The 25,260-nt window shown below is 41.8% G+C and overlaps 1 protein-coding gene across 1 annotated transcript in view; it reads right to left on the bottom strand.

The window, feature by feature from the left end:
* Nucleotides 1–24,158: 24,158 nt before the first annotated feature.
* Nucleotides 24,159–25,260, bottom strand: part of LOC120933438 (venom factor-like) — a 153,653-nt gene continuing 152,551 nt past the window's right edge. Inside the window, exon 41 of the mRNA XM_040346655.1 lies at nucleotides 24,159–24,381. Within this exon, the coding sequence (XP_040202589.1) occupies nucleotides 24,240–24,381 (142 nt within the window). The 3' untranslated portion in view covers nucleotides 24,159–24,239. The remainder of the gene's footprint in view (nucleotides 24,382–25,260) is intronic.

The following is a 25,260-nucleotide window of genomic DNA, read 5'->3' as shown; positions in this document are numbered from 1 at the left end:
TGGACCAGTATGAACATAACTATTTTTTTTTTGGTGAGTGCCGTGTCGAAAGTGAGGCCCAAAAAAACTTGAACTCCTACACTGTAAGTTCTCTCCACTTGTAGGGACGGGTGTAACTTGAAAGGGTTGTCAATATGAATTGTTGTGCATAGAGGTTGCACTGGACCACAATTATAAATTATAGGTCATCTGTAAAAACGAAATGAAAACAATCTATGAGGGCAAAATTTTCCATGTTCACCTGGCTGGGCAGTGAAAGGGAGGATGTTAGCTGCTCCGAGTTAGGAGGAAGCCACAGAGGGTTTTATAGTTCATATGGAAGGCTGGCATGGGTCCTAACCCTTTGGGACCGAGGTCACACACCACTAGTACCTGGCCTTTCTTGCAGAGGTACTCCATTTCTGGTAGATGCCACTGTGCTACTGGTGGATGCCGCTGCACTAATGGTGGCTGGCACTGTGCCGCTGGTGAATGCCACTGCTCTACTTGTGTTAGCCTTCTGCTCACCATAATGCCTTAATTTGACAGGGACACTATCCTTGACTCTGTCATTGTCCTACTGCATAGCACTGGCTCATAATCAAAATCTGAATTAGAAGCAGAATCCGACACAGAGAGCTTCCTGCTGCTTTTGTCGGCTGTACATAGAATTTGGTATGCCTCTTTACACAGATGGGTTCTGAATAAGCCTGCACTGATAGACACCAATGAGCCTGCACAGATGGATGTGTATAAGCCTGCACTGATGAGCCTACACAGATGGGTGCTGATAAGCCTGCACTGATGGCACTGTGACACTGATGACACTGATGGCACTGTAACACTGATGGCATGATGGCACTGTGACACTGATGGCACTTATGACACTGATGGCACCGTGACACTGATGACACAATGGCACTGATGGCACTGTGACACCGATGACACTGACACTCATGGCACTGTGATACTGATGGCACTGATGGCACTGTGATACTGATGGCACTGTGACACTGATGACACTATGGCACTGATGACACTGACACTCATGGCACTGTGATACTGATGGCACTGTGATACTGATGGCACTGTGACACTGAGACCCTGATGGCACTGTGACACCAATGACACTATGGCATTGATGACACTGACACTGATGGCACTGTGATACTGATGGTCACAGTTCGGGCTTTGTTTGGGCACTGTAACAAACTATTACAACTCACTGTGATCACAGGATCTCTCCTTTCCTCTCACTCAGTCTCTGTGTGAGGGAAGGAGAGCCGTCAATGGGAGATGAGCTTATGGGCCAGATTCACATAGGTTAGCGGATCTTTAGATCCGCGTAACCTATGTGATTTAAGATCCGCCGTCGCAAGTTTTTGAGGCAAGTGGGTAATTCACAAAACACTTACCTCAAAACTTGCGGCGGCGTATCGTAAATCCCCCGGCGGAATTTAAATTCCGCGGCTAGGGGGAGTGTACTATTCAAATCAGGCGCGTCCCCGCGCCGATCGAATAGCGCATGCGCCGTCCGTAAATTTTCCCAGCATGCATTGCTCCAAATGACGTCGCAAGGACGTCATTGGTTTCGACGTTTACGGAAATGACGTCCATCCGTATTCGCGATCGACTTACGCAAACGACGTAAAAAAATCTAATTTCGTCACGGGAACGACGGCCATACTTAACATTGGCTGCGCCTCATAGAAGCAGGGCTAACTATATGCCGGGAAAACCCTTACGTAAACGGCGTAGTGACTGCGTCGGGCCCGCGCACGTTCGTGAATTGGCGTATCTCGCTGATTTACATATTCTCGCCGTAAATCAGCGAGGACTCCCCCAGCGGCCATTTTAAAATTGCAGTTAAGATCCGACGGTGTAACACAGTTACACCTGTCGGATCTTAGGCATGTCTATGCGTAACTGATTCTATGAATCAGTCGCATAGATACGACCGACGCAACTCTGAGATACGACGGTGTATCAGGAGATACACCGTCGTATCTCTATGTGAATCTGGCCCTACTGTATGTGTTTACATTTATGATTCATTCATGCTAAAAGGCCTGTGATTGGCTGTGTCTAAGGGACACAGCGATCAGGGATTCTTCCCTATGTGCGCCCAAGGAGGGCCCACAGGAAGCAAGGGTTGTAAGCCGCACATGTGAGGTATCGCCGCACGAACATTAGAGTGAGAGCAATAGTTCTAGCACTAGACCTCCTCTGTAACTCTAAACAGGTAACATGTAAAAAAAAAAAAAAAAGCCTCCTATGGAGAGTTTTAAGTACAATAGTTTGTCGTCATTCCATAAGCATGTGCAATTTTAAAGACATGTTAGGTATCTATTTACTCAGTGTAATGTTATCATTCACATTATGCAATAAAAATAGCCTACTATTACTTTTTCTTTTTATTCAAAAACATAAAATATTGCAATATATGCTATTGTATTCTCTAGGGTCTCTGCTAAAAAAATATATATATATAAGGTAAATATATAAGTAATTTTCTAGCAAAAAATACAAATTTAAACTTTTAAACAAAAGGCCTGGTCTTAAAGTATATACCTAGGGTGGCATTGAACATTTATTGAACTTGAAGATAAAGTGATTGTAAAGGATCAAATTTAGATTTTTACAAATAACAAAAATGTTATACTTACCTGCTCAGTGCAATTGTTTAACACAGAGCAACCCCAATCCTTCTCTTCTCAGGGTCATCCCCTCTGCCAAGTGCCCCCATAGTAAGCCTTGCTCTTGAGGTACTCATGCAGGCTTGCTTCCAAGCTTCTTTATGTGTCCATTGAGTGTTGCAATGGCTCCCACTGCTGTCTTTGAGCTAATGAGGAGGGAGAGAGCCAAGAGAGCCTCTGCAATTGTGTGTAGCACTGGATCGAGATTAGGCTCAGGTAAGTATAAGGGGGGGGTGGGGGGAGCTGCATGCAAAACAAATGTTTTTAGCTTCCTGCATAGAATGCAGGAAGGTAAAAAATCTTCAGTCTTTAGAACCACTTTTGGCCAGCCATAGTTAGTTTGAATCTCGGCCAATTTAACAGGAATGAATTGTCTGTGTTGATGGGGGAATCAAGGTTGCAGGAAATAAATTTGCTCCATGTATGGCCTGCTTAGGGCATCGTTTCTAGAGAAGCTCTGATTACAGGCAATGATCTAATAAAGAATTAGGGAATTCAAATGTAACTGTCCCTTCTTGCTTAATATTTACTGATTACACAGCTATCCAGAGATAAGAGAATACACAACACAAAACACAGAGACGATGCATATCTTGTTTTTATACCCTATTTCACTTGGAGAATTATTTACATGATACAAGGACAGCACACATAAAACTGTTATCTTATAGTACAAAGATTTTTTAGGAGTCCAATTTTGTGGGCAGTTTCAGTCAGCATTCCGACTCCAACCCAAGCTATTTTTTAGGTGGAGGTGGTTGGAGGGGCAAGCTGGAGTTACATCAACAGTGATTAAAATTGTCCACACATCTATTAAATGGTTTGATTGAAGTATTACCCAGTTGTATAACTAGATAGCTCCCAAATATGAGATCCTAGCCTCATCCTATTTTATATCCACATGAGCTTCACATTCAGACGGAAGTAGAATTTGGTCCTAATTGTGCCTGCTCAGTGGTCAGGGGATGCCCTTAACCTGCTTGTTAAGAAGGTTCTATGCATTGTTGCATTAAATTACTGCACTGCAAATTGGCTTCCAGTTGTGGCACAGTAGTTCAGTGCAAAACCCCTGGCAAAAAAAACTTTTAATGCCTGGAAGTCCAACATTCCACCACAGATTGAAAATGAGTGGTAGAGAGTGAACTTATCCTTTCACCCTAGGAGGTTTTATAAGTACTTAGTTGGAGAAGTAGGGGGCTGGAGAAGGGAAAAGGCAAAGAAGGCATCACACACCATGTGATAAGACAGAGGGACATACTGTAGCCCCTTCTGGTTGCCCTCCCCCTGATATTCTGGGAGCAAGTTCCCCCACATTGTTTGCACTGTATCAAACCAGGCAGTACCAGGATGGAAAAAGGAGAATACTTGTTTATGAGACACGGACAAGCACCTGATTAGTGGTGAGCATACTTACTGTGAACATTGGCATGTTCGAAAACTATTCTAAGAAATCATTTGCATTTCCTTGAAAACATGACTTTACTGTTTCCAACTATTTGGACATTATTACTCATTCCAGTAAATGTTTAAGCAACCAGTGTCTGTGATGTACCCTGTGAGGTTGCCAGCATGAGATGGGTATATGTTACCCATCTCATGCTTAACACTGAAAGTTATTCTTGTTCTTTTCTGCTTCAAGAATTCTAAGTAAAATACTTGTTTACTTTGTTATATTCTGGTGTCTGTGTAATTTCATTATCACTTTGAAACATGTCCGAACCCAGGGTGTCAGAGGTGTTGGAAGGCTTTCTAGGCCAGGGCAACCTTTGGGGTCAGTCATCTCCCATTGGCCCTCACTGGCTACATTTAAGGGCTTGTGTGTGATACCCCTCATAGTTGGCACTAGCAAACAGTGTGATGAAACAAGAGATAAAGAACTAATGGAATCAGCCACAGCAGCTGCTTGGGGTCAGGAGCACGGTAGCTGACTGGAATTATGTACAGTGGTAGAGATACCTGGAAGCAAATGGACCAAAAGGGAAGTGCGGCATCTGGTGAGGAAGGCGGTGCCAGAGTAAGGGGCCTATCTCATTGATATGAAAACCAAGTTCAGCCTAGATTGCACCTATGCCCTGTTGGAGTTAACAGTGGCTATACCAGCTTGTTTTTAGAAGGACGTTGTGAGTTTGTCAGAAGGGGTCGAAACTCAAGTAATACAGTTGTTACCACTTGGGGACCTGGAAGAGGATCACTCACAGGTGAATTCAATTCAGCCCAGTGTTGGTAAAAGCTGATATACCTGCAGCCAGTCTGCCACCTGCCTCCTTCTATACAGACATAAGCAAGCTGGTTGGTAGCTTAGTTAAGAATAATACAGCTTCAGTCCATCAAGAATACAGGAAGCTTCAGTTCTTCTCAGGGTGGATTCCAACCCCTGCAGGCGAGAAAGAATTTGAAAGTTGGATGGATAATGCCATACAAGCGGTGGAAGAGAAAAGTGTCCTAAAGGTGGTGAAAAGACAGAGACTAAGTCATAGTCTTAGAAGCCCAGCAGCTGAAGTGATCTGCAGTCTGCAGATGGGGAAACAAGACTGCGTGGCTATGGACTACAATGAAGCTTTGTATGCTGTGTATAGCAGAGTGGAATACCTCCCAGATCTCATGTATAAATTCGAGCACAACTATCAATGTAAAGGTGAGAGACTTTCCAATTATATTTCCAGAGCGGATCTGATTCTGCACCAGATTATTATGAAGAAGGGGATTGATCCCCATGATGCAGACAAAGTTGTTTGGAACTAATTCTGCAGGGTGCTAGACCTAATCAAATGATTGTACTGAGACTGTTGCTTAGGGGAATGCAAGTGGTACCTACCTACCCTGAGCTGGTGAAAGAAGTGAGGGAAGAAGAAGCCTTTCTAGATAAATGAAATAGGGATCTAAAGAGCTGCCAAAACATAATCCCAAGATGGAGAAGGTGTCAGCTTGGATTACTCTGTAAAAAAGAGTGTTCATGCGGAGGATAGCAATGAGGAGGCAGAGGTGGAAGAATATTCAAACCATCCCATTGTCAAGTCAGTCAGTGAGACAGCTTCAGTTGAGATGCCCTCTCAATTTGTTCAGATCCAGGACACGATGCAACAGACCTTTGCTATGAGCAATGGAAGCTCTGGCCAACATGCTTGATTTAAGGAAGTGCTTCCACTGTGGAAAACCGGGGCATTTCAAAGCCCAGTGCCCTCAGAAGAAGGTTGAACGAGATCTTGCAGCCAAGGTGCTTAAGGTCTTACAGAAATTGCTCAGAAGGCAGGAAATTTCAAGGGTCTCAGTGAAGGAGCCAGCTGAGAACCCTGACAAGGTCAAGAGTTTCAAAAGTTAAAAGAATGGGACGACCCGATTGAGGTGCAAGAAGACCTTAGGGGGTGTAACTACACCCCCATCCAAGCCAGATAGCAAGCCATCTACATTGGGAAAAGGGCCACAGAGAGTCAATGCTTCCCCACATCCCAATGCCACTGTTAGGTCTTCCCAGCAGTTAGTAAGGTAAAGAGGGAACCTATATCTCTCTAAAAAGCAAGCTGACATGCCAGAAAGACTTATAGACCATTTTCCTATTGTGTCAGTATAAATGGAAGGTGTCTATACCAATGTAATACTGGACACCAGAGCACAAGTGATATTGTTGTACAGAGACTTCTATAACAAACACTTGAAGCATATTCCCTTGTGTAAGCTGGAAGAGCTGGACATTTGGAGAATTGTATCTGAGAAATTCCCTTACAATGGATACTTTCAAATCAAGATCACCTTTGTGCCATCCTTAGTAGGGAAGACGGAAACATTAGACACACTGGCCGTTGTGTGTCTACGATCCCCAAGGGCTGAACAAAACTTAATGCTGATTGAAACCAAAACACTGACCTGGTAAGGAGGCTACTGGTCCCATTAGTGGGAAGGGAAGATTCTCTGCCTAGGGGAATACACTGTCAATTGCATCAACCCTTTAAGCTAGTGGTCCAAGAGCAGAGCGCCCCAGTTGAAGGGGTGGTAAGATTATGAAGGCTGGAGGCAAAAGACAAGTTGTTGCAGCCAAGTGAAATAGTCTGTATGAAGGCTACTGTCAAGTTGACTTGGTATCAGCCAGGCCCCTTCATCATCATGAAGACTGAAGCACAATCAGGTGAGGAAAGAGTGGAATTGGTAGCGGAAATAGTACCTACCAAAGCCCTGTCCCGGAAAGAAAGGAAGTGCCAATTAGTCTTCCGAATGTCACAGATCACACAGTCACAGTAACAGCCTGAATCCTGATTGGACGAGTGATTTCACCTACCCCTGATGACCCCGGTGGAAATGGCCCCAGTGGAAATGATAAAAAGAAATAAATGCCTCCCATAGAGTAAAATGTTTAAACAACCAAAGAGTTATCAAAAGACAATTGGAAGCTTACATAAAAAAAAGGTTTAAAAGCGCATTGAGAAAACAACAGCGTTATAGACGCCTCTTATGTCATGTCCGGTCCGCTACTCACTTCCGGCCACGCCCTACGTGTTACCTCACATCAAATGACTTCATCAGGGTAACCTAATGAAGTCACCTGGAGTGACATAATGCGTAGGGCATGGCCGGAAGTGATAAGCACACCGGACATGACATGAGAGGCACCTGTAATGCCATTGTTTTATCTCAATGTGTTTTTAACCCTTTTTTATGTAGGCTTACAATAGTCTTTTAATAAATCGTTGGTTTTTAAGCATTTTACACTATGGGAGGCATTTATTTCATTCCTACATGCAATCCGGAACCCTGAGCTATATACTTAGAGCCGGCAGCCGGGAGTCTGGAAGTGGGAGACGGCCAACACCATATTTGTCCATCACTTTATAGAGGTGAGAGTTCTGTGAGCACTGAGCAGGTGTGTGAAGTCACGGATCACTTATTATTTATGGAAATCCAACTTGAAGGACTGTTTATTTATTCACTGATGTTTGGGTGAATGTTTTGGACTTTTTATTTAAACCACTTTGCACCTGGCACTTTATATTTGCTGTGTTATCCAGAATTTTGCCATTATTTAATATTGGATGTTTGCTTTCACTTATTCAATAATTATTTGTATTTACACTTATATTTGAGAAATCACACTGATCACTTTATATTTATTACTCTTGAAGAGTGCTGCCATGGATTTCAAAATAGTGCACCGGGAATGGAACCGGTTACAGATAAAAGATGGACCGTTGTATGGGAGGAGCCCCTCTGAGGACTCTGAAGAAAAGTGGCAGCTATTCCCCCTGGAGAAATGCAGACAGACTGTGCTGGCTGCACTTCATGATAAACATGGACACTTAGGCCCAGATAGGACCTTAGATTAGTTGGAGATTGGCTCTTATGTTAGGCTATTAGAACCTAAGTAGAGAGCTACTGTCACTCCTGTTTACCGTGCATCTAAAGGAAGACCTTGCCAGTCAAAGTTGAACTATGGACCTAGTTTGCATTGACTTTCTGTGCCTGGAACCTGATGCTGATGGGAGAAGCAATCTTTTGGTGGTGACCAACCATTTCATCCAATACGCTCAAGCTTACTCCACCAAAGACCAACAAGACACTATAGTGTCGAAAGTCTTAGTGGAGAAGTTCTTTGTGCATTATGGCCTGCCTATGTGAATACACTCTGATCAAGGCAGAGACTTCCAGAGCAAACTTGTGCACCAGTTATGTCAGCCACTGGGCATAAAGAAATCCAGGACCTTTCCATACCACCCACACCAAAGCACTCCCCCCCCATGTGGAGGGCATGTGGCCTGTTTGTGCCCCCCCCCCTTACCTGACCTGCCGGGCTGCATGCTCGGATAGAGGGTCTGGTATGGATTTTGGAAGGACCCCCGCCATTTTTATTTTGTAGTGGAGTTTCACCTCAAAAGCCATACCAGACTCAAAGGGACTTAAATTCTATAGGCTGAAATAGCACCCAAGTCAGACCAAAATAGTGCAGGAACCTTTTCAAAAGTTTGAACGACTTGTGTCGGATCAGTTAAGAGGACTCTCATAGGGAAACATTGAATTGGAAATGTCATGCAACATTTTCTCTCAAAAGGGGGCGCCATTCACACCAGTGTGAACCAGGCCTAAGTTTTATACATACTTAAAGTGGTTGTAAAGGTCAAAGGTTTTTTACAGTAAAGTGTTACTAAACCCTGGACCTTGCATTTTACTATATCTGGTCTCTCACAGTACACATAACATGGAAATAAAATTATTTTAGTTAATATAAACTGCAAAAAATCAGCAATATGTAGCAGTCTTGTGACATCAGGGTCCAGTCGAGCACTGGTTAAAGCTTGTAGGAGGAGTTTTCACTCTGCTCTGACTGGCTTATGAGGCTGCATGACCCCTGACTTTCTGTCTGGACAGTGCAGACTGGCCCTGAGTTCATCATGTGCATAGTAGCCAACAGTCCCGATTTTCCCGGAACATTAAAAAAAATCATAAGGATGTCCTGGTCTCAGACTGTCCTGGGCAGAATCCTGAAAAATAGGCTTTGTAACGGGCAGGGTCCAACTGTGCCGACTGATCCCCCATAAAAAGGTCGTAGTGCACTGGTTCCCAAAGGTGTAATCCTGGCTCGCCCACATAGTAAGCTGGGTGGGCTGGGAGTCGGGAGATTCTGGGAGGGATGTAACAGTAAACTGCAGCTACCTATTGGCTGAGGAGGTAGCCGGGGGCAGGCTGCACCATGTCCCAGCCAATGGGTACGCTGTCCAGGCTTCCTGTGTTGTGGCCAAATTTACAGGTGGTCTGTGCCTACTTCTCTGAGATCATGACTCATTCTATCTGGACAGCTTGTCAGAACGTCACTCAACCTGATCAGACCACCATTGATGCCGTAGATGTGAGGATGGAGCTGGACCTTCAGATTGGTAGGGATCTTTGAAACCCTGAGGATTTATAGATTATATCCAGGATATAAATAAATCTGCATTTTGTGGACTGAACTAATAACTCTAAGAAGGCAACAAATGACAGCACTTTGAAACACAGAATTCTATAAAAAACAAAACAAAAACAAAGGGAGAGAGGGGCACCAAGTAGTTTCATGCTGTAGTATATATCTTTATTCAGTATGATAGTTAAAAACAAAAGTTGATGCACTCCCAAATCTAGTAAAGAGAGAGCGAGTCCTTGCAGTAGATAGACAAGCAAGACCGGCTCAGCCACTGTTGGATGGTAAGGCATCGGCGCTAGGATAGGACACTGATGCCACTGACTGTACTAGCTGTCTCCACACAGGATCGTTTTTGGTTGTAACATGCCAAAATGTGAAAACATTTCAAGGGTATGAATACTTTTTCAAGGCACTGTAGCGTGTACACAACCTTCGACTTGTGATTCCGACTTTCCAAATGAAAATTTCCAGGACAAGCTCCCGCAAGACTATGAATGATCGAAAAAAAAAAAGCCTTTAGCGTACGAAGATTTTCATACATTATTTCCCTCCTTGGTTTCAACTTGCTGTGAAACATTGAGGAAAACTGGATGATCGTTTACAACATAGTATTTGGATTTACTGCCTAGCAGCTTTGTTTATACATTTTTCTGCAAGAGGTTTCTACATAGTATTTTTCTTGCTAATACATTTTCTTCAGTTTATTTCATATACTCCCCAGTGTCTGCTAATAACAACTCATGCATTATTGGGTTATGAACGTGCACCACCCAGAATTCTGACTTTTAATTTCAGAATTCTGAATTTTCATCTCAGAATTCTGAATTTTCATCTCAGAATTCTGACTTTGAAAAACTGAATCCTGACTTTCAATCTTAGAATTCTGACTTTAAAAGTCAGAATTTTGTTTTGTAAATGTCTTTTAGAATAGCCTCACGGCTCTTCTAACTATAGAGGGTGAATTGAAGAGACACTGATTGAATAGGCAAAGTGACAGATTCCCCTGCTATCCCACTCCTGAACAACTTATACTTACCTTCCCTAAACTCCCCAGCCTCTGCTGCTTCATCAGAGCCATTGCATAGACCGTAAAATACCACAGAAAAACAAAAGGCTACTTACCATGACCTTCAGCTTCTTCTTGACACCAAACTGCCCAGCAGTCTTCACTTCTACGTCTTGAAGACCAATGGAGAGCGGCACAATAATAAACAAAAGAGGAAGGGGAAATGTATACTTCTGGATGGTATTTTATCTTTTTTCGGTGGAGACTGAAGAACTCAGGGTTTCACTATGACCTGCAATACAAAACATACAAACTGGTAGTATAGCCTGAAGATATTGATAAAATCTGAACTGAATACATACATACAGGCTACTAAACAAAGGCCCTAAAGTTGTAAAAACAAAATTCTTAAAGGGGTTGTAAAGGTACAATTTTTTTCCCTAAATAGCTTCCTTTACCTTAGTGCAGTCCTCCTTCACTTACCTCATCCTTCAATTTTGCTTTTAAATGTCCTTATTTCTTCTGAGAAATCCTCACTTCCTGTTCTCCTGTCTAACTCCACACAGTAATGCAAGGCTTTCTCCCTGGTGTGGAGTGTCGTGCTCGACCCCTCCCTTGGACTACAGAAGAGTCAGGACGCTCTCTACATTGTAGATAGAGAAAGGAGCTGTGTGTTAGTGGGCGTCCTGACTCTCCTGTAGTCCAAGGGAGGGGGTAAGCACGACACTCCACACCAGGGAGAAAGCCTTGAGGTCAATGAGGTAAGTGAAGGAGGACTGCACTGAGGTAAAGGAAGCTATTTAGGGGGAAAAAATTGTACCTTTACAACCCCTTTAAAATAATCTGTATGCATGAATTCAGCACAACCAAACATATTTTTTCCTTCAAAAAAGTCCTGGAACACTATTATTATTATTTTTCATATCACATCTACAACTCTGCTTCCCCAAATTTCCAGACAGGAATTGCACCCACCTTAATTATAGCCATCTGGTCCCATCTAAAACAAGCACGTAGCTCAGAGATCAACTGGAGTTTTTTTTAAGTCTTTAAAGGGGTTGTAAAGGTTTGTTTTTTATTTTCTAAATAGGTTCCTTTAAGCAAGTGCATTGTTGGTTCACTTACCCTTTCCTTCAATTTCCCTTCTAAATGTTTTTTTTCTTTGTTTTCTTTGTCTGAATTTCTCACTTTCTGTTCCTCCTCAGTAAGCTGTTCAGTAAGCTATTCTGGCTGACTTTCCACCGCTCGGATGATGGTGGCAAGTTTACTGAGGAGAAACAGGAAGTGAGAAATTCAGACAAAGAAAAAAAAAACATTTAGAAGGGAAATCAAAGGAAAAGGTAAGTGAACAACAATGCACTAGCTTAAAGGAACCTATTTAGAAAATAAAAAACAAACTTTAAGTTAAGTTAAGTTACCCCTTTAAGTTATATGTAAACTTTAAAAAATAAAAGTCAAAGATGAGTTAGAAGTCACTGAAATATTTTAAAATCTTCTAGAGTGATTATGTGCCCTACTACAGTGTTGCTCAGCCTTTTTTCTGTCAAGGCACCCTTTAAAATGCTGCACAATCTCAAGGCACAACATTCTAAAATGGAAAAAATAAATAAACTTTTCATAAAACAGTGTGCAGTGACATCTGCAGGACACCCAACATTATTTATTCTTAAAAATGCAAACCTGTACTGACTAGCATTCCAGCTTTTCTCTTCTGCCCCAGTTTCTCTCCCTCAATCAGCTGACGTGACCTCAGTGTTGACAGAGAGGGGAAAGGTAAGGGGCAAACAAGATGTCCTCAGGCGCTCCTTCCTTGGAAGAATCTGGACCATTAACATGACAATCATTCCTAAACTTCTGTATTATTTTCGAGCCCTCCCTATTAACGTTCCTAAAACCAGAATTGAAACCCTTCAAAGAAAATTTAATAGATTTATCTGGTCTGATAAAAAACCTAGATGTAGCTATTCCCTCATGCATAGACCACAATCTAAAGGAGGACTAGGCCTTCCGAATTTCTGGCACTATTTTCTTGTGGCCAGACTTACGCAACTATCCCAATGGTTCACCCCTATCCATAACATCCCTTGGAAAACTTTTGAATCCACCTCAATTTCCCCGCTGCATTTACAAGGCATTTTATGGTCCGGGCATAAATGTAAAAAAAGTACTCCTGTAAATACAGTAAAGTACCATAAAAAAACGTAAATAGTTCAAACATCAATTGCACATAGAATGGTTTGTAGCCAGAACCCATTACAAGGCAAGATGGTTTAAATGAACACTCATAAGTCCCTGGGTACATTTAATGTATCATGTTCAATCCCATAGATATAATCATAAAATGCTGACATTCATGGGATGCAGTGGTAGACCTGAAATATGCAGGGTGATTTTAACACACAGCACCTGGGGACGTGCATCCAACACCAGGGTAGGGGGGTGGGTTCTCTTACCCCAAGTTGTGGACACACATGCCAGTGGCGGTGGGTCAGACAGGCACAGAATATTAGACATGTGCATTCGTTTTCGTCCGAATGCATTTTCGTCCGAATTTCAGGTATTTTCGTTATCGTTTTAACAAACGATAACGAAAGCACAGAAAACAAAAACCGAAAGATCTGACATAAACAAATGCTTTATTTTCGTTTTTGTTGTGGTCAAATCTTCTTCTTCTTCTTCTTCTTCTTCTTCTTCTTCTTCTTCTTCTTCTTCTTCTTCTTCTTCTTCTTCTTCTTCTTCTTCTTCTTCTTCTTCTTCTTCTTAAATACATTTATTTTTCGGACGAAAACAAAATTACGAAACAAAATATTTCAGTGTGCACATATCTACAGAATATCATCAGGGACCCATTTAGACCAGAATTCCTGTAGAGGGGTTGGTTACTCCTGCATCGATCGAGCCGCTGGTAACTCAGAGGTTTAGGCTTTAATAACCGTGTTCATGAGTGGTTCTCTTTATATCCAAAAGGCAGGGACTTATGAGTGTTCATTCATCTTGCCTTGTAGTAGGTTTTGGCTACAAACCATTCTATGTGCAATTGATGTTTGGACAATTTATGCTTTTTTTTACATTTATGCATGGAGTACCTTATTTTGTATTTCTGCTACTTTCTTTGGCATTTTTTGAATGTTCATTTTTCACTTAATCACTTAAGATTTGAATATTAACCCCTGAGATTCATCCTGGTGTCAGCGCTGCATGTTTTGTCTTTTTATATTTCTTACACAATTTGTCTTATTGTTGATGCTGGCTGCTCCTTCTGATACTAGTAGCGCGACTTTTTTCTGTATATTTTCCATTTAATGTTCCGACCTAAACTCTCACCGTACATTCCTTTAAACTAAATACAATAGTTGCACACTTTCTTCAACTATGGCTCAAAATAAAAAAAAACTTTTAAGCTTTCGTCAGACGTTCCACCATTAGTCTGTTATCTAGGTGACTCTAGATTTAATCAAGCTTACAATAATAGCAGCATATTCTCACTCTGGGTAAACAATAACCTGACTAAATTAAGATCCTAAGTAATCAAGATGGAATTCCCCTCATTTACCTTGCTTCAATCTAAATATAATCTTCCTCCGTCAGAGCTTCCTCGTTGCATGCAAATCCAAAACTTCCATGCAAATCATTATTCATTATCCATCCATCCCCCAAACACACTTTTTGAACAAATATGCATAAACTCTTCGAGAGATAGAGGTTTGATCTTTCAACTTTATGGTTATCACAATAACTTTACTATGCCTGACAAATCTGGACAAATCAATCGCCCCAAAGTGGAGCCTGGTGTGTTTTTTACCATGCTTTTTGTTGCATTTACAGCACGTTTCTAAAACGAAAGGCAAAGTGTGCGTTTTCTGTGCAGTTTGTCATGCATTCAGAAACACACAGATGTGAATGGAGCCTCGATGTTGTGTAAATGCACCAATTTCAGTTTCAGGCCCCATTCACACTTAGCATAGTGGGAGTGCACTAGTGACTAGCGTCAGTTGGAGCAATACTGCCTCTTGCAACATGTTAACAGGAGGAAGGCTTCTCCTTTCTTGGTACAGCAGCTTTTTTCAACCAGGGTGCCATGGCACTCTGGGGTGCCTTTTGGGCTCTTTAGGGGTGCCTTGGTAAAATGCCTAAAAATGTTCCAAAGATTGTCCACAAACAAGAGAGTGTATCAAACCTGTCTTTTTTGTTACACAACGCCACAGGATTTTTTTGTGCAGCATTACATTGTGCATTGAACATTGTGTTGGCCAGCTGCTGGCGTCCCAACAACTGATGGCATAGGTTGAGAAGAAGGACGTCAGGAGCCTGAGGACATCTTTTTTGTTTACAAAAGTTTTATTTGGAAGTTCATAAGTAAAGTTTCAATACAATGAAGATGGTATCATTTAACAGTACATTGTGGTATATAGGTAATACAGCAAATTGTATCTAAAATTATGGGAGTGAAATGGCGTAGGACATATAATAAATATAACATAAGAACAACTATGTGTTTAGAAGAAGAGATGGAACAGTGAATACTATAAGAATTGGCTATATTAGTTTGGCTGCATAAAATGTAACATCCAGGAAATGATGCTTCCTCCTTGAAAAAGGCTGCTGTACCAAGAAAGGAGAAGCCTTCCTCCTATTAACATGTTGCAAGAGGCAGTATTGCTCCAACTGACGCTAGTCACTAGTGCGCTCCCACTATGCTAAGCATGAATGAGGCTCCATTCACATCTGTGTGTTTCTGAAGCTGTGTTTAAAATGCTCCCTTGCACTCGCAAAAGTAACCAAGTAATTTCATTCAGAGAAACCCCGGTGAAGCTATTGTCCAGATGGTATATGACACCTTCGAAAATCCACTCCTTCTACCCTGCAGCCTCTAATATTTCCTTTAGAGGTTGTCCTGAACCTGGCACCTTTTTGCACACGTTTTGGAGTTGTAAACACTTTGAGCCAATATGGCAAGCTGCAGTTGATAGAATCGAAAAGACATCCAAACAGAAAATTGTTCTCACTCCACAAATATGCCTTCTATATGCCACTATACCAAATATACCTATATCCTGTAATAGACTACTTTACTCATGATGCAGCTCTATTAAATGGATCATTTATTTTAACTGGGGATCAAATAACCTAATATGGTCGCAGGTTTTGTTAAGGATGGAAATGCTCAAACTATCTGAGAGAATCCATCACACCTTACACGACAGTCTTCACATTTTTAATAAAAAATGGTCTTGTTGGAATTTACCATAATCAATAATGTACATGAATCATTTCCTGGATGTTACATTTTATGCAGCCAAACTAATATAGCCACTTCTTATAGTATTCACTGTTCCATATCTTCTTCTAAACACAAAGTTGTTATTATGCTATATATATTATATGTCCTACGCCATTTCACTCCCATAATTATAGATACCATTTACTGTATTACCTATATACCACAATGTATTGTTAAATGATACCATCTTCATTGTATTGAAACTTTACTTATGAACTTCCAAATAAAACTTTTGTAAACAAAAAAGATGTCCTCAGGCTTCTGACGTCCTTCTTCTCAACCTTTGCCACCAGTTGTTGGGACGCAGCAGCTGGCCAACACAATGTCCAATGCACAATGTAATGATGCACATTAAAATCCTGTGGCTTTGTGTAACAAAAAAGACAGGCTTGATACACTCTCTGGTTTGTTGACAATCTTTGGGACATTTTTAGGCATTTTGCCAAGGCACCCCTAAAGAGCCCAAAAGGCACCCCAGAGTGCCATGGCACCATGGTTGAAAAAGGCTGCTGTACCAAGAAAGGAGAAGCCTTCCTCCTTTTAATACGTTGCAAGAGGCCGTATTGCTCCAACTGACGCTAGTCACTAGTGCACTCCCACTATGCTAAGTGGCCTGAAACTTAAATTGGTGCATTTACACAACAATAAGGCTCCATTCATATCTGTGTGTTTCTGAATGCATGACAAACTGCACAGAAAACGCACACTTTGCCTTTCATTTTAGAAACGTGCTGTAAATGCACCAAAAAGCATGGTAAAAAACGCACCAGGCTCCATTCTAAAAAAAAAATCTGGAGCTTCTTTGTGGAGATTGATGCGCGTAAAGCAGCTCACTTAAGTCAATGAGCTACCCTTATTACAAAAAAATAAATAAAATGTGATTGGTGGGGCCTGACAGCTGAGTGTCTCCGTCCATTCCCTCCTACTATATGTACTTGTATAAAGATTACCATACACTTTGCATTCTAGACATATGCAATTTGTTTTGTTCCAAATCAAAATTCAGACGCATTTTTTTTTTTGGGGGGGGGGGGGGAATTTGGATGTATCCGAGTCCCGAATCACAATAGTAACGGATGTAAACGAATCCTTCGAAATAACGAAACAAAATTTGTCCGAAATAACTAAATTTTAATTAGAAATAGATTCAGATTTTGAAATTAATATGAAATGTAAACATATTGCAATGCTTAGATGTGGAAAATTTGCCAGTCGCACTCAAATAAATGAAAAAATTCCTAATTCAGTCGAACTTGAAAACGAATAGATGAAACAAAACTAAACAAATTCTGAAAATGAATTTAACAAATTTAACTAAACAAGATTAATTAAGGAATCAAAACAAAACACATTTTTCTGCACATGTCTGATGCAATCTGATTGTATAATCTCTGTACAATTTTCTTTAGATTTACCAGAACTATGGAATAGGAGGACCCACCTGAATAATCTATTCAATTTGTATCAAATCAGGCAGTCCCTTACATTACATAGCTGATGGGAGATCTAAAGGAGCTTATACAACAGATGTGTACGGTCGCCCTAAGGGAAGAAGTAGGAAAGTGTGTAAAAATAAGAGGTGATGGTATAGTAGTGAGGGAGATGTGGTTCAGACTGGTAATACCCTGTCACACCCTTTTCTATGATACAACAACACAGTGAATGATGTTGACCTACAGGAAGTGCAGTAGGAGATCACCTACAGGAAGTGATACAAGCAGTAGGAGATAATCTACAGGAAGTGATACAAGCAGTAGGATATGACTAACAGGGGGGGAGGTGCGAGCAGGAGAATCAGGATGCTCTCTACATTGCAGATAGAGAAAGGAGCTGTGTGTTAGTGGGCGTCCTGACTCTCCTGCTCGCATCCTCAAGGGAGGGGGCGAGCACGACACTCCACACCAGGGAGAAAGTCTTGCATTACTGTGTGGAGTTACAGACAGAAGAACAGGAAGTGAGGATTTCTCAGAAGAAATAGGGACATTTAAAAGCAAAATGGAAGGATGAGGTAAGTGAAGGAGGACTGCACTAAGGTAAAGGAGGCTATTTAGGGGGAAAAATTACCTTTACAACCCCTTTAATATGAAAAGTGAAATTCTGCCCAAAAAGGTGAACTTAGCCTTTAATGCTGGGCAGATCTGTGTGAAGTGGTCTTGTAACCATCACATAATATACTGTATGTATTATATCTTATATATTTTCATTTTTAAAATAATGGAGTCCCTTCAACTGATGTTTTATGAATACATTAGATCAAAGTGATTGTAAATAACAAGCATCTCTATACTTACTTACCTGCGCTGTGCAATTGAATTGCACAGAGCGGCCCCATACCTCCTCTTCACGGGTTCCCCACCGCTGCACCTACTGCTCCTCCCTGTCTAGGGCCCCCCATTGGGAAGTCACTTACTATGCTCGCTTTCGAGTCCCGCTGCTGCATCCATTGACACAGACAGCAGGACTCGACCCCACCCCCTGCTCCCTCGTCACTGGCTTTAAAAGCCAGTGAGACACGGAAGTGAGGGGATAGAAGAGCTTGCACAGCACAGGATTAAATGAGGGGTCGGGTAAATATAAGGGGGGGTTAGTGGCCAAATTCGATTCCTAATTTTTTTTATCTTAATGCAAGGAATGTAAAAAATGTTTAGGCTTTAGAACCACTTCAAAGCTCAATTTAACCGCTTAAGGATCGCCCCACGTACATATACTGAGGCAGGGCAGTTCTTAAGCGCAAAATTATGTACCTGTATGTGAGTATTTTCTTCGGCTCTGGGACGCACGTGCCACCGGAGCCCCGCTCCTGCTGTGATTTGACACAGCGGGAGCCAATCAGCTGGTCCAGCAGACACAATGTTTGCCGGAAACCCGGCGATCGTTTTGAGAGAGGCAGAACGGTGGTCTGCCTATGTAATCAAGGCAGATCACCGTTCTGCTAGTAAGGAAGACAGAAATCTTGTTAAACCATCCCCCACACAGTAAGAAAGCACTCCCAGGAAACACATTTAACATTTTTATTGCCCCTGATGTTAACCCCTTCCCTGCCAGTGTCATTAGTACAAGGACAGTGCATTTTTTTAGCACTGATCACTGGCCGATTTGTCTGCCGCAATGTTGCTGTCCCGCTAAAAATCTCTGATCACCACCATTACTAGTAAAAAAATAAAAAATAAAAAGTCTATAAATCTATCCTATAGTTTGTAGATGCTATAACTTTTGCGCAAACCAATCAATATATAGCAGAATACATATTGGCCTAAATTAATGAAGAAATTCGATTTTTTTACATTTTTTATTGGATGTTTTATAGCCGAAAGTTAACAATATTGTTTTCTTTTTTTAAATTGTCTGTCTTTTTGTTTATAGCGCAAAAAATAAAAACCGCAGAGTTGATCAAATACCACCATATTTGTGGGGGAAAAAAAGGACATCAATCTTATTTGGTTACAGCGACGCACGACTCAAAAAATGGCCTGGTCGGGAAGGGGGGAACCTTCCGGAGTTGAAGTGGTCTCACTCTTGTTATCTCTTTATAGTCCTGTATCCAACACATGATTTGTAATTGCTTTTGGATGCAAATGCAACATCTTTTTCTCTCTGTGAAAATGCCACTTCCAGCTCTCACACTGCAGTGCTCTGTGCTGGAAGATCCGAGTACTAGCCACTCCCACAAGCATCCTCAAACAGACTTGAATTGCAAAGAAGTGGAGGTGGGCATGTCTGACCTGGGTTATCACAGTTTAGAAAGGACTGTGAAAATGGAGAATGTCGGTAAAGGGTCTATATCACTGTATATCTAGTTCTATTGCTGCGTACACACAATCATTTTTAGGCATTAAAAAAATGTTGTTTTAAAAAAAAATGTCATTTAAAATGATCGTGTGTGGGCTTCACATTTTTCGGGTTCTGAAAAACGACAATTTTTTTTCCGAACATGCTGAATTTTTTAACAACGTTTTAAACTATGTCGTTTTTCGGGTTGTAAAAAATGATCGTGTGTGGGCTAAAACGACGTTAAAAACCCACGCATGCTCAGAAGCAAGTTATGAGACGGGAGCGCTCGCTCTGGTAAAACTACCATTGGTAATGAATCAAGAAAAAACGTACTACACAAGGTAGTGACAGGGCGGACTTTTTCAGGCAATCACAGGGACATAGGGATTTAGAAAAATATAAATTTAATTACAAAAAATTACATACAATAACTTCAATAAAATACAGTGAAAAAGTCCAGGATATACATCCACAAGCAATATTATCTTTCGTCTCACCTACGCGTTTCGCCTAGCGGCTTCTTCAGGACGAGTTTGAGAGAGAGTTTTTGACAATAGAGTATTGCTAGTATCATAAGTCTGAAATGAGATATGAAAAACTTGTAATGTACAAAAAACATAAGAAAAATTAACAAAATAAGTTAAAACACTGAGAGCTGACATGCAAGAAAGGGTTTCAAAATACCAGTATGACTGCTAGCCATCCACGTGCATCGAGGACCGTTTGAGATCGCAGATGTACAGAATATATATAGCTTGTGAGAAAAAACTCAAGGCAGCTAGAACGTGGAAAAAAAAAGAGACATAATATATTGTATTGCACTCACATTCAACTCCAAGCCAAAAAGATGAAAGAAATATATTTTTAATGGGTGAGGCACCTACCCTAATAGGAAAAGAAGATTTCCTATGGTTGGCGGCAGACCGTGATTTGTATAAGGATTACATAAATAGGTAGGTTCTATAGGGGGTAAAGGAAAATGAGTGACTGGATCCATGTATATTAGCTAACATTGAAAAATTTAAAGTTGCTTGCAAATGTGCCCATTTACCTGAAGTAAAACGAGAGCCAATATAGACCGGGACCACAGAGGCATGGAGCAGGGGAGAAAAGCCAGGGTGGAAATTAAATCCACATGCTGGGCAAACCACACGGCAGTGTCCAATAAAGGACAAGCCAGAAGATTGAAGGCCTGGATAGATATAAGTAACAATCAGGTATTAGTAAAAGTTAGCCAGAAAATAGAGCTTACCCAGTACAGCAAAGCCATGGATGTATACCTCAGCAGAGAGGGAGTATCGTGTGTCCCGGGGGGGTAGCCTGTGCTGCACGCCAGTTATCAGCTGCTGTGAAGGCTTTATATAGGGTAAAGAGAGGGAGGAGGTGAGCTGGGGCGTCACGTTCGGAGGGCGTGACGTCACTAGTAAAGCTCCGCGGGAAGACTGGCGCATAAACACTGCAAAGGTGGAGGAGGGCGGGGACGGGTGGAGTAAGCACATTCATCACGCTGTAACAGACAGAAAAGTGCAAATTGTCTTTTACTAACACGGAATCAGCTAAAGCAGCCCCAAGGGTGGCGTCATCCGCATGGAACTTCCCCTTTATAGTGCAGTCGTATGTGTTGTACGCCACCGTGCTTTGCTAGAGCATTTTTTAAAAACGATGGTGTGTGGGCAACGTCGTTTTAACTATGAAGTTGGAAAAACATTGTTTTTTCGACATGCCGAAAAACGTCTTTTTTTTTTCACGCCGAAAAATGATTGTGTGTACGCGGCATATGACTTAAATAGATCTTTATGAAAACCTGCATTAGGAGAAAAAGAAAACTGACTATATTGACCCATCCTTCTGAAAATGTTAACTGCCTGTGATGCTGGTCCCTGACCTCAAGTAGCTTATAATCTAAGGTCCCTATCGCACATATGCATAATAGGCCAATTTACTGTAGATAGAGTCAATTAACCTGCCAACATGTCTTTGGAGCATGAACATGCAAACTCCATGCAGATATTGTCCTGGTTGGGAGTTGAACTGAGGACCCCAGTGCTGCAAGGCTAACCACTAAGGCACTATACCACCAGAGCATGAGATGGAATAAAATACAGTAGAGGTGCTGGACTTAAAGCTTGGCTATCTTGCAAGATAGGTAGTGGTTCTTCTCGAATGCATCTCAGCCACTCAGAGAACACAAAGTGGGGGGATATCCCACAGAAGTGGGACATGGAATTTTGCATGAATAGAAGGGACCAGGCACCAAATGATCAATTCAAAAGTCCATATATCCTTAAGACCCCTTTCACACTGGGGTGCTTTAACGCAAAAAAATAGCGCCTGACCGTAGGCCTTTCAAAATCTGGCAGGAAAGGGGTCTCACACAGTTTGCATCTCTATGTGATACCTCCACTGGGCGCCCTTTATCTTTTGCGACTGTTACTACAACGTTTTCATTACCCCAATCCCATGTTTTCCACTTCTGGCAATGCATCAACTATTTGAAGGCTAACTGCAATGAGGACTGTAAGCGTTTTTCACCTAACTTCACCGACCAGCTACTTTTAGGGGGATCCTATAAAATCTCAGACATTTACAAACCGTTACTCCAAAGGACTACCCCCCCTCTGGCATCCTCATCTGCAGCCAACTGGGGGAGAGACTTCCCAGATGACAACTTAATAGACAAGATGCTTCAGGGCTTCAACAAAGTCCAACGACTGACCCCCAATGAAATTTGGAAAGAAACTCAACTGAAAATCCTCCACCAAGCTCACATACCCCTCCTCCATTCCGCAATGGATCGAAACGGTGCTAAATGCCCCTTGTGCCACCAACCGAGACCTTCTTCAACCCATCGCTTCTGTGCATGCTCCTACATCTCTTCCTTCTGGGATCAGGTACTAGCCTACATTTTTGGAATTACTCTGCTGAAACTGCCTAAGGACCCACTGCTCCTCATCTTTGGATACTGGGACCCCCTACTACTGCAATGGTCCCGAAAGGATAGCTCAACCACCCCTGGTATCCCAAACTCTTCTCATGCTTACAAGGACTGGTCTCTAATCTGCCTTCTAGTCGCATGAAGGGCTAGTTTGAAAAATTGGACCTCTTCTCACTGTCTTTCTATCACCCAAATCCAACGAGAGCTCCTTCTCCCTCTCTTCAAAGAACGAGCCAACACTGATTTTAAACACAAAACCTCCAAAGCTCACTTTCTCTCCATCTGGGAACCTTTTATGCGCTCAACTTTATCTCCTGAGGACTTCGCCAACTTTGATCACTACTCAATCTCGTATTTTAAGTCCCCTCCGCATTCATACTCAGGAGAAGCAGCCTCCCATGATGTTCAACCCACCGCCATCGACTGAATAACCGCTGTTTGTTACCTGAGTTGCTTTGTTCTTGATGCCCGCCCTTCCCTCCCAGTCTCCACATCAATTTTCCACACTTTCCCAGGAAAGAAAGACTATCATTCCTGATGCCGCTACGATGGACTTGGTGCCCCCTCCCCTTGGCATTATTTTATATCTTGTTCCGTTTGTTACTCTTTTGTAATCTTAGGACTTTAGTGCATTATAAGATCCTACCAGTTGCCTGCTTGTTGACAGTAGAAACTGTTTGATATCCCAGGATATATATGTTCAGTTTGTCACATTATGGCTTGTTTTATTTGGCACTTGGATTATACAATCCTTCTCCATTTACTTTTATTTGTACCATGTTTGTTACGTCTGCAACTACCTTTTTCCTTTCTTTGTTATGCTTTTGTTTTCTGTATGATCTTTTATAAATCAATAAAAACTTAAAAAAATAAAAATAAATAGTGCCTGCAAAGTGCCCTGAAAGAGCTGCTGCTGTCTCTCCAATGTGAAAGCCTTGAGGGTGTGCTAGCAGGACGGTAAACAAAGTCCTGCTAGCAGCATCTTTGGAGCGATGAAGGAGCGCTGTGTATACCGCTCCTCCACCGTTCCTTCCCATTGAAATGAATGGGCACCGCGGCTATACCGCCGGCAAAGCGCCGCTGCAGCGGTGGTTTTAACACTTTCTCAGCTGCTAGAGGGGGTAAAAGTGCCCCGCGAGCAGCCGAACAGCACAGCGAAATTGACGGTAAAGTGCCGCTAAAAATAGCGGCGCTTTACCGCCGACGCACCCACCGCCCCAATGTGAAAGGGGCCTTAGTCTTGACAGTAAAGTCACAATCAGTGGGAAGCAAATGTAGTCAAAGTGTTGCTGGGGGGGGGGGGGGGGTTAAAAAAAGCCTCCTTCATCGGGGTTGTTATAGTTCCACTGTGGACTGCAGTTTACCATCATGGGCAGATATCTCAAAAAGGGAAAAATTAGCAGCTGTGTGGAACTCAATGACTGCATAGTGGCATTGCTGTTGTCAATCTTTTAAATGGATAATTTGGCGCTTGGTCCCTTCTGTTCACACAGTTGGATCAGCAATGCAACATGTTCCTCTCAATGTGAGTTCTGCTTAAATGATTTACAGAGATTTTTGCTTATATTTGACCATAGGACACCAACAAAAACTCTCCCAGACACAAATTGTGGAAGAACCAGGTTTATTGTTGTAGTAAATCAGTGTATTTATATAATGGATATAGATGAACGTTGGTGAAGTGTGGTTTAATTACGACAGCCTTGCAATTGCAGCTCCTCCGAGAAGTTGGTAAGTTCTTCACACAGCTGTTCATTCTCGGCATTCTGACACTGCCTATCAGTTGGCCACATCTCCATCCAAGTGTCCTTGGTCACCAAGTAGGAGAACCTGAAGGGAGACAAGTGAGGTTAAACTTAAAGTATAACTAAAGAGGAGAAGAAGGAGAGTGGGACTTTACATGAGGTATGTCAATGTATGTGATACTGTATAGAATGATGTATCTAACTGTAAATTGATTCAATGTCTCAATCTCATAGGGTAGTCCATGATTGTTAAAAACATATACAGTAAAACCTTGGTTTGCGAGCATAATTTGTTCCAGAAACATGCTTGTAATCCAAAGCACTTGTATATCAAAGCATTTTTTTTTACATGGTATAAAAGAGAAGAGAGGCACCTCTAAGTGTAGCAATAAGTTGCTAAATGTTGTACCTTCATTAAATGTAACCATATTGCTACACTTAGAGGCTCCTCTCTTCGTTTTGTATACTCAGTTGTGACATGACGCTACTCTTATATCAAGACATCGCTTGTATATCAGGGAAAAAAATTGTTAAAACATTTTGCTTGTCTTGCAAAACGCTCTCAAACCAAGTTACTCTCAAACCAAGGTTTTACTGTATCAATAATAATCATGATAAAAAATAAATATAATATAATATAATGTAATCATAAAAGATTGACATATCAAATATATTTCCTCCACTAAACACCTGTGGGTATACCCCTTAAAATATTTTGTGTGGTAAATTCTATATTTTGCTCACTACTATGGAAATCGGGCCCTGCTGGAGTCAGGCTGGAGCAACTCCAGAGGTCCAAGTATAATGGGGGCCTAGCTTTGCTGAACCCCTGTCTGTACTACCTGACAGCCCAGCTGCAGCAGCTGCTGACTGGCATGAATGGTGTACCGACCCGAGGAGGAAACACACACTGATTCCACATTAGCTGTGGTGTTACACTGTGTAGAGCAGTGATTCTCAACCT

This window comes from Rana temporaria, chromosome 3 (genome assembly GCF_905171775.1).
Source record: "Rana temporaria chromosome 3, aRanTem1.1, whole genome shotgun sequence".
NCBI classification, from domain to species: Eukaryota; Metazoa; Chordata; class Amphibia; order Anura; family Ranidae; genus Rana; species Rana temporaria.
The sequence above is the reverse complement of the archived record's forward strand: the minus strand, read 5'-3'. Positions and strand labels throughout refer to the sequence as shown.